The 10,239-nt window shown below is 37.4% G+C and overlaps 1 protein-coding gene across 1 annotated transcript; it reads left to right on the forward strand.

Moving 5' to 3' along the window:
- The first annotated feature begins 27 nt into the window (after positions 1–27).
- On the forward strand, positions 28–9,136 carry stxbp2 (syntaxin binding protein 2). The gene is made up of 19 exons (XM_020640932.3): positions 28–105; positions 1,971–2,020; positions 2,096–2,177; positions 2,703–2,779; positions 2,882–2,957; positions 3,042–3,145; positions 3,452–3,600; positions 3,681–3,765; positions 4,414–4,544; positions 4,658–4,765; positions 4,917–4,974; positions 5,087–5,152; positions 5,431–5,511; positions 6,796–6,937; positions 7,125–7,231; positions 7,315–7,413; positions 7,495–7,580; positions 8,217–8,377; positions 8,466–9,136. The coding sequence occupies exons 1-19, from the start codon at positions 69–71 to the stop codon at positions 8,543–8,545; spliced, it is 1,779 nt and encodes a 592-aa protein (XP_020496588.1). The 5' UTR covers positions 28–68; the 3' UTR covers positions 8,546–9,136.
- The last annotated feature ends 1,103 nt before the right edge of the window (positions 9,137–10,239 follow it).

A 10,239-nucleotide genomic window follows, 5' to 3' on the forward strand; every position in this document is an offset into this window, starting at 1 on the left:
CTGTGGGGTTAGAAACAAACACCTAAACAACAAGGAAGTGGTCGACTAGCCAGTAGACTGCTGTCAAGATGGCACCGAGTGGGCTGAAGGCGGTAGTAGGGGAAAGTAAGTGATTCATTTGTCGTTAGATTGTCTGCTATCTAAACTTTTACAATCAACGACTTAAGGCACTAAAAATGTATTCATACTCAAGAATGCTCAAGAATGTGTCTGAACCTTTAACACTAAACAATACCGGAGAGATCGGTCCACCAGAAGTTTCTTCCTGCTCTCCAGTCACTTTTGAATGCTAACCCTACCGAAGTAAATAATTTTAACGCGAAGAAAATATGGGGAAAGGAAGCATTGTCACGTTGTATATGTTTCTAACAACATCTGCCACATATTTTCCTACGTTGTGACATTGGGCGGATAAAAAAAGAGAAAAAGTTTCGGCGTAATTGATTGGAAATGTTGTGACAACCCAAATTACAGGCTAAGTTAGCAAGCTAAGGTAAGAGGAAGTTGGTGTACTTTGCATGTGATGAACTGAATCATGTCGCACATACAGTTAGGAAGTAAACCTTTGAACAAAAGAAAAACATTGTTTCATTGAAGTCATAAAATCCGTGATACATAAAAGTATGTAGCCTATTTAAATGTTGGCTATATTGACAAAACAGTAAGCAATTAATTATTATTAAAAATATTTTCAATGTAGGCCTAGTGTAGGAGATTAAATCGATCACATCCATCTGCTGTGCACTAGTATTACATGTAGAACTAACTTTGCATTTAACCTGTAGGTGATTGGACCTGCAGCACTTTTAATCTGTACATTTTGCGATTAGCTCCTTTTTCTTCTTCTGTGATATTTCCACTATATTTTATTTTATTTTAAGTAGAAAGTACAGGTATGTGCAGGGCTTGTCTGAGACAGGTTTCAGTGTCATGGTATTTCAATATGTCTTATGAGCTTTTTCTGATAATCAAAAACATCACTGCCCTCAAAGTTAGAGCCAGAAAGTGTACTGACCCTTTCTCTGGTCTCTGTAGATCATGCTAAATAAAATCTGTTGCATATTGCTGTAATGTTCTCTGGTGAACTCCAGAGACAAGAATTGTCAATGCAAGACACCTCATTGGTCAGCAGTTTATTTTTCATCAGTAATTATAGTACAAGGAGGAGACTCATTTACTGACCTCACATTCTTCTGTGTGCTTTTTTAAGAAAAGGAAGCGGTTTATCTGAGGTGGTAAAACAATAGACTGCACTAAATCTTATTATAATAGCTTTACTGTTTAATTTTTTTAAAATCTAAGTTCAGGGTATTTATTCATCAACACAGCAGGACACTGCAACACTTTTCTGTTTATTACTAGTTGAACCACACCTCAGTTGTTGCCTTGCCTCAATTGATGTGCCTATGATGTCATAACATGCCATGTTGAGCAGTATAACACAAGGAAGTTGCACCAATTCACTGGATTTGGTATTACGCTTGCTATGTGTGGGTTTGTTTTAAAAAAGTTCCTGATTTAGATTGAGACACACAGCTGACCTCTACAAACATTACTAAACATGTACACGTCATATTATATTTCTCCTTGTATTATCTTCAAGTTGCTAAACTTAAGGCCTGAGAAACCTTCCAATGAAGCCAGAGATGCATGAGAAAGTGCTAACATTTAATAATACATCAACTGCCGCTTATACAATATGAAAAAGAGCCCAAATAATTATTTGTAATAACTACTTATACATCTCACCAAGAACTGTGCTCTGTTTCAATATTAGCTTTCCACTAAATATTTGTCTGTGATTTGTTGCGACTGTTTCTACAAGTAACATTAAGAATTGCCATATAGGTATCTCTACTAAAAATCCAACACCTGTGTCCTCCTGTTTTATCAAACTTTTTTGTGTGGAGGAAATTGTTTCCTGAAAAGCTACTGCTTGTTTTGTAAACATATTTGTTCCTTTTTGACAGAAATCCTCAATGGGGTTATCAAGAGTGTGAGGAAGGATGGAGAGTGGAAGGTAATTGTTGCCAAGTGAAAGTAAAGAATCCCTCCATCAAACTGAGTTATAACACCTGTTTATCTGCTCCTTCAGGTACTTATTGTGGATCACATGAGCATGCGAATTCTGTCCTCTTGTTGCAAGATGTCTGATATTTTGGCAGAGGGGGTGACCAGTAAGTTTTAAATAAGTTATGGTCTTGCATCCTATGGTCAGTTTTATACACCAGGGATCAATGTCCAGCACTCGAAGCAATGTGTAAACAAATCTTGATTTATGCCTGCAAAGCACTTTGCCCTAGCCTTATTTAGTCAACAATCAAATTGATTTACACACTTAATTTATTTCCTGTGTAAGCTAATAATTGTTTAATTTAATGAGTCATCCATTATCCATGCCAGCATTCACCTGCATCCATGCATCCATGACAATATCTACATTATCTTAGAGTGTCCATTGGATAATCTTATTTATATCTGGGATTGATGAGGTGTAAGTAGAGTTTGTGGTCAGAACTGCTTTGGAAGCAATTCTTTTTTTCAGCAGCGAATAGCTGACCTTTTAGAATGCTTTAATTGACCCATCAGGATTAAGTGTTCATCTCAGCTGTGTAATAAATGAATGAATCTTGTGATTCATGTTAAATTGACAAAATGATATTGATTTGAATGAGTGAAAGAGTCTGTTTTGTTCTTTGTAGTTGTGGAAGACATCAATAAACGAAGGGAGCCCATCTCTAGTCTGGAGGCCATTTATTTGATTTCACCTGTGGAGAAGGTAAGCTGTTGCCCTTTCCTCAGAGTTCTCTGCAGCATGTTAAAATGTGTCTGTGTACATTGTTTTTTAACTTCCCATATTCTTAATCTGTTGTCTTTATAGTCTGTTCGCGCTCTCATCAATGACTTCAAAGATGCTGTCTTCACTTACAAAGCCGCACACATCTTCTTCACTGACAGTAAGTGTGTGTGTGTGTGTGTGTGTGTGTGTGTGTGTGGGATGTTCTGCCAATGTGTTTGAACTGTATTTTTCTTTGCCATAGCTTGTCCAGATGGTCTCTTTGCAGAGATTGGAAGATCTAGACTTGCAAAGGTTGTCAAGACATTGAAAGAGATCAACGTTGCTTTCCTGCCATATGAGTCTCAGGTACTCTTAAACACAAACGTTTGTGACCACATTTTTTTCTGTTAGTGATTAATAACAGGTACTTAGCTTACCGGTAAGTGACTGGCCCAAGCTGCTCAATGCTATAATCTGTTCAACAGTTTGTCTGTAGTTGTGTCTGTCCGGTCTGAGTTAACTGAGCAGTGGGTTCAGAGGTTTATGAGAGAGTTAGAAGTTAAAGCTGTAAAATATGTAACCTGCAACTTTACAGTGGTTTCATACTTCATGATGGGTTGTTGTCAACATAATGCCAAACTGAGGCAAGGTTCAATCACTTTGTCCATGCAGGTATTCTCCTTGGATGATCCAACCTCCTTGTACTCATTCTATAGTTCAAAGCCAAATGAAGGAAGAGACAAAATGATGGAAAATCTGGCGGAGCAGATTGCAACTCTGTGTGATACCCTTAAGGAGTACCCTGCAATCAGATACCGCAAGTAAGCCTTTCATTTAACTACAATACAATTGTTTTGAAATTAAGTTTACTTATTCAACTGTCTACCTTTCTGTGTACAAGGGGACCAGAGGAGAATGCAAGACTGGCTGAGGAGGTCTACCAGCGCCTCACCGCTCATAAAGCAGACAACCCAAGCATGGGAGAGGTTAGTTAAAGCTTAGACCGCCCCCTCAAAGCAATTTGTATTTGCTGTACTGTATTAAGACAAACTCTATGGTGTCAAATGCTACACTGAATTTCTTCCCTGCTCTTCAATGCTAATCCATCTTTTTAATTAGGGTTTAAGCTTCCTTTGGAATTCTGCAACTCTTAGTGTTCACAGATCGTGGATCTCTTTGGTTTCTGGGTTTTATTCATGTTGAGTAATTTTCTCAAGCTTTTGCCAGACTTTTCTCTTTTCCCTTCTTCTTTTTTTCCCCCTTTTCGTAGCTGACATTTCCTCCTGAGATGGGTCTCAACAGGCATGTACCGTATTATTGTTCTCTTTTGCCCCCTTACACTTAAGATGCATCAGCATGCTGCGCTGTCCAAGCATTCACTGTTTTTTTATTGCACTTTAACCTTCTTTTTGCTCAAGTGCTGCCTCATACTGCACCCAAAGGTGATATTGAATGTATTAATAAAAGCTAACAAGGCTTTGACAGTTCAAAGGATGTGTGTTTACTGTTTATGTTAACTCAAACTAAGTCTGCATCCCAAGTTATTTATTATTATATATAATTTTTTCTTCATTACTTTCAAATACATTCTTTCATTGATAGTAATTTTTTTCTCCTTATGTTTTTTTCGTTAGGGTGCAGACAAGGCACGATCCCAGTTGCTGATAGTTGACCGTGGGTTTGACCCCATCTCACCAATTTTACACGAGTTGACCTTGCAGGCAATGGCCTACGACTTGTTGGATATCAAACAGGACATCTACACGTGAGTAAACACTTTTTATTTTGTACATCAGAAGTTGTTTCTTTGCCAGGTCATTTTCTATTTCTATTTTTTTTTTTTAAATGTACTTGTTCATTTCTTCTTCTTTTTTTAAGTTACCAGACAACAGGCATTGGGAATTCAAAAGATAGAGAAGTGTTATTGGATGAAGATGATGAGCTCTGGCTTCAGCTCAGACATATGCACATTGCAGATGTCACTAAGTAAGTCTATTCCTTTTAAAAATATATATATATTGGTCATATCTTTACATGAATAAATCCTTCTCTCATCCTTCCCAACAAGTACTTGACATTACAAGGTGTTCATCTGTTCAAGTTGACTTATCATCTTTAAAAAAACAATCTGTTGCAGGAAAGTGACAGAGCTACTTCGCACCTTTTGTGAGAGCAAGCGGATGTGCACCGACAATGTGAGTGTTCATTCGCAATACTGAATTTGTTTAAGTAAATGTTAGTCCTGTCCATGATATAACATTAAACCTTTTCTTTTTATTCAATGTCGAAAAATATTTTTTATTTCAGGCCAACCTAAAAGATCTCTCTCAGATGTTGAAGAAGATGCCACAGTATCAGAAGGAGCTGAGCATGGTAAAGAAGAAGGGAGCCCTCAAACTATTAGAATCATCATCTAATGATAGTCTTTTTTTTGTAAAGAGAGTCTTTCCTTGACAATCACAGATCAGGGCTTTTCGGGTGACAAAAGGCTCCCCCCCCCCCCCCAAAAAAAAAAATCAGTGCTCTGAACATGTTTTGAAAAAAAAAATTGCACAGATTAACTTTGGATTGAACATGTCTTCATTTGTTTGTTTGTTTTTGTTTTCCCAAAATATTATTAATCACGTTTCTTCATTCATTTTCCTATTCAGTACTCCACTCACTTGCACTTAGCCGAAGCTTGTATGAAGACGTTCAAGGCCTCTCTTGATAAGCTTTGTGAAGTTGAACAGGTCAGTACTGTTGTGGGTCTTACAACAAAAGGATAATATTCTTGATGTTTCATCAACAATGTGACTCCTACTAAAGAGCACTGTCATTTTAGCAACAAATCATGTGGACAGGTTCAAAACACTGCAAAGGTCCGGTTCAGTTCATCTACAATTGTATGGCCATGAAATGATTAAAGCTTTAGTCACAATGTACATCCGGAGTTGGAGATAAAAATAGAACTGTGATTATGGTCTCTTAATCCTAGAAGAGAAAGGCAACAGCTGATGACCATTAGGCCATTTAATTTTATATTCTTGGAATTTGTCTGCTCATGAGCTGCTGGCAAAACAATCTGTCATCTGTAGTTTTAATATCATGGGGGATCAAGTTATGTCCACTGTGTTAGTCACTGACCATAAGTATCTTAGAAAGAATGTCTGACATGGACTCATTCTACACACTATGTGACCTCGACATGATGTCTTAATTTATAGCTTCCCTGGGATACACTCTAAAGCCAGAGATGTGGTTTGGTGAATTCCATTGAGAATAGTAATGTTGCATAATAGGCTTGAGACCAGATGTCAATATTCATATATCTACTGAGATGCAGAAGGAGCTGTTATGTCATTACTAAGTGTAAAAGCATTTAATAACATGTATGTGTACTTGGTAATGTAGAAATCCTCCCATCAACATCAGTCTGGGATAAAGCCACAGTCCAGACCGATGTCAAGCTCCACTGTTTTGTTTTTTTGTGCCAGACATGCTTTGTCTCTCTGTGGGGAGGTATTCTGCCACATTTAGTCCTGTATCAGATGTAGCACAAGCACACAGGAAATGATAAGCTATGCATAGTTGGGGCTTTATGAGATGCAAGTGTTAATGGGGCCTTTTTATATGAGGGAATCACTCGGCTGCATTAATGGATTGTCAGCATCTCTGAAAGCTGCCTCTTTAATCCAACGGGCATGTTTTGGCTCTAAGATGGACAGTGTGATCCAAACAGCAACAGCTCTCTGTCAGCTGTCATTTGTTAAAGTGCTCTACATTGTTTGGGAAGCCCCAGACAAATGCATGTGTGTAATGTTATGAACAGAATGTTAAGTATATTTCTATGTTATCTTCTAGCCAATCTTTAGTTTCAGTTGTTGATTGGCTCTAACAAGGCTCAGTCCAAACTGAACATGAACAGTGCCTTGTCTTGCATTAGGGGGAAATCCCAAATCTACACTTTGCCCAAGCAAAGTAGCCAACATTTGTCAGTATTCTTGACTTTGGTTAACCATGGGTGTCCCACACAGGATCTGGCGATGGGAGCAAATGCAGAAGGGGAACCTCTTAAGGATGCAATGAAGAGCATTGTTCCTGTGCTGCTCAACAATGAAATTAAGGGTTATGACAAAATCCGCATCATACTGCTGTACATTTTCCTCAAGAAAAAAGGTGTGTCCATTTGTTTTTACCAATACATCATTTTCAAAGTCAGGTAACTGTATTTGTGTATGTTTATGTTAACATAAATTAGAGAGATTAGAATGACTAGAATTGTCGATATGAAGTGAAAAGTAGAGCATAATGTTTTATCATTGCCCTCTACATTTTCTTATGAAGAATCTGGTTATTTACGCAGGTATCGGGGAGGAGAACCTTGCCAAGCTCATTCAGCATGCAAACATACAAGCGGACAGCAACATCATCAACAACCTGCAGAACCTGGGTTGTAACATAATAGCTGGGGTAAGTGAATTGATCACAATTTGGTTTGTTTGAACATAGATCGATCCCCTAATTATTCGTTTCCCCTGTCTGTTGGGAATTAGGGCCGCAATGCTGGAAAACCCATGCCAGAGCGGAAGGAGCGCACAGAGAGCACATACCAGCTCTCTAGATGGACCCCCACCATCAAGGATATAATGGAGGTATTTAATCCAATAACTTAACTGGTGTGATGTTTCAGGAAGACGTTTCACCTATTCATACAGGCTTTCTTCGTTTTTAAGAATGCCATCGAGGACAAACTGGACAGAAAGCAGTGGCCATTTATCTCTGATCCTGCTCCCATCAACACCACTCAGACTGCCGTAAGGTTGGTGAAAAAAACATTTTTATCATGAATGAACAGCACATAGATACACGATTAATCATTAGCTTGTTTTTGGGGGGTTGGGGTTGACAAAAAGTTTAAAAGGTAAAACGAAAACAGTTTGACTTTGAATTCCAGATAATCCCACAGAGAATTCCTTTCACGATGAAAGTGCTTACACAAACCACTCTCAAAGACCAGGGATCATTCATAATCTTTTTAATGCACAATGTGTGTCTACTTCCTTCTTCACAAAGTGCAGAATTAAATCTGAGTGGTCAATAATGTTAAGACAACCATATAGACTGGTTACAGAAACCGGACGTGGCAGTTGGAAATGCACTTCTTTGATTTGCAGTGGTGGAGATCAAAAGACAATAAAATAGTGCAATATACACTTAAACTTAGTGTTTAATTAGCAATGTGCCTCACTTTCTCTGTGCTGACTTATAACTAAACATCTGTAGCTGATAGCGAGCAATTTTTATCTCAATCTCATTTTTAAATCTGACATACTGTTAGGATTTGTTGTTTTGTATTGTTACAATGAAACTTACTGCTTACTAATGCAAAGTAACCTTTTTTTAATAACAATGACTTTAAGCTCACCCTTTTTCAATTGTTTAAATTATTTTACAGTAGTGCACGGTTTGGACACTGGCACAAAAATAAATCCCCAACAGAGTATCGCTCCGGCCCTCGGCTTATTATATTTGTGATCGGTGGAGTGTCACACTCAGAGATGCGCTCAGCTTATGAAGTCACCCGGGCCACTGACGGGAAATGGGAAGTGTTGATTGGTAAGAAATCGCATGACATTTGTCCCAAGATGCACAATTTATTGGGTTTTGCCTTTTCATATAATGAGTATAATTTTTCCCTTCACAGGATCATCTCACATCTTGACTCCCACCAGCTTCCTGAATGACCTGAAGAGTCTGGACCAAGTTCCAAATCCTGATTGTTAGTTAGACCCCGAGTAGGGGCTAGCAAAGCGGAATAAGGGTCTTTCATTTGAGATGATTTGTTGCTGAGCTTCTGTCGTAGCATCACTGTCCTCTGAAGTGAAACATGAAGAGAAATATTTTGTTTATATTTGATGTGGCCAGGCAAGGAAACATTTGTGATTCTTGTTGTGTTTATTCGGTTTTAGATGTTCCCGATATTGTTTTCCATTTGCCGTTGTGATTTAAATTGTATTAAAATATTTAATAAGGAGATGTTAATATTTTATTAAGAAGTTATAACAGGATATATTTGATTTCCGTAATTATCATATGTAAACTGGATCATTACCAGCCAAATATCTTATTATAGTCTAATTTGTATGTAAAAAAAAAAAAAAGGTCAGTAGAAGTTTATATTGAATGTTCATTGACATGAGTTTTTTTCCCTCTAGCTAGTTTTTCTTTTTAATTTTTTGGGAGATTTAATCTCAGACTAAAGTCTCACCTGCTGTCTTACGAAATCTTGCACATTTAGAATCTACGTTAATATATTGCTTTGAACAAGTGTGACGGGTGTTTAAGTATGACTAATAAAGGAAACATTATATTCACTCTAATTGTCATGGAATTATTTTTTTGAGTGCGTCACAAATTCATGGAAACTTAAATTCTTTGTCAAACAAGTTGATCCTGAAGTTAAGAGTCCTCACAACTTTACTTAATAATAACGTGAATATTATTTTATATCGCAGCTTTAAAAACTGATGTTTACAAAGTGCTTCGACGGACAAAGCAAAGGCATGAACACAGGACAGTAACAGAATAGACGTCAACAGTCAGGCCAAACAGCAAGAAGTCTACAGAAATAACAAATGCAAATACAAGGAGTAAGAAAGATACAACAGGCAGATCTCAAAAGGCCGTTGAAGCTTTAAAGCAATACAAATTAAAATCAACAGTATGATTTTAAAAATAAAGACGATGACAAATCATTGTGGACTTTAAAGTCCTCCAATCTTCTAGAAATGTGTGTCCTTTGGAGGGGTTATTCATATTTATTTGTGTCCTATGTAGTACTTAGCACCCCTTTAGCAGTACAGACTTCGTGAGGTTATTTGTAACAGCCTTCTGGTAGCAAGGTAATGTGGTGAAAATATATTTTTAAATGCATTAACTTCTTCAGATTTAACTGGCTTAAGTTTGTCAAGTATGTCTTGCTCCATAGCGCCCACAGCGGTACATAACCACGTTGACATGTCCGTTCCTCAGCCAGCTTCTACAAATGGGGGCTGTACTAACTGCCATCTACTTAAGTAAAACACTATTTATTAATAAGTACCTCTTTCAACTCAAGAAATCCCAAACAATTTCTTAAACTGAAAAAATATTCAAATTTAAAGCATTCAACATTGAGTACTTTTTTGCCCTTTGAATGATACATTTTGTGACTGCAAATCAATTTCCCATTATACTTTTTCACCAATATCCCTGATCTGACATTACTTTATATGTTGTTTTTGCACTGTTTCAAAATGTTTGAGTTTGACCTTGCTTCTTTGTTAACTATCAAATGCTTAAACCAAGGTGTAAAACATAATGCCTATCATACAGATGCATGGATTGTATGACACTGGTGGCAGTTTGGTTCATCTAAAAATTGCAACCCGGGCATATGTCTGTACTCTTGATACAGACAGTGTGTGGGCTGGTGAATG

The sequence above is a fragment of the Labrus bergylta genome, chromosome 16 (genome assembly GCF_963930695.1).
Source record: "Labrus bergylta chromosome 16, fLabBer1.1, whole genome shotgun sequence".
Taxonomy (NCBI): Eukaryota; Metazoa; Chordata; class Actinopteri; order Labriformes; family Labridae; genus Labrus; species Labrus bergylta.

What these genes read in the sequence shown, in the direction of transcription:
- stxbp2 (XM_020640932.3), top strand. Translation starts at nt 69, where the DNA reads ATGGCACCGAGTGGGCTGAAGGCGGTAGTAGGGGAAA. An exon ending in GAAGGCGGTAGTAGGGGAAA is followed by an intron (nt 106 to 1,970) that starts GTAAGTGATTCA and finishes CCTTTTTGACAG; the next exon opens with AAATCCTCAATGGGGTTATC. An exon ending in ACAACCCAAGCATGGGAGAG is followed by an intron (nt 3,766 to 4,413) that starts GTTAGTTAAAGC and finishes TTTTTTCGTTAG; the next exon opens with GGTGCAGACAAGGCACGATC.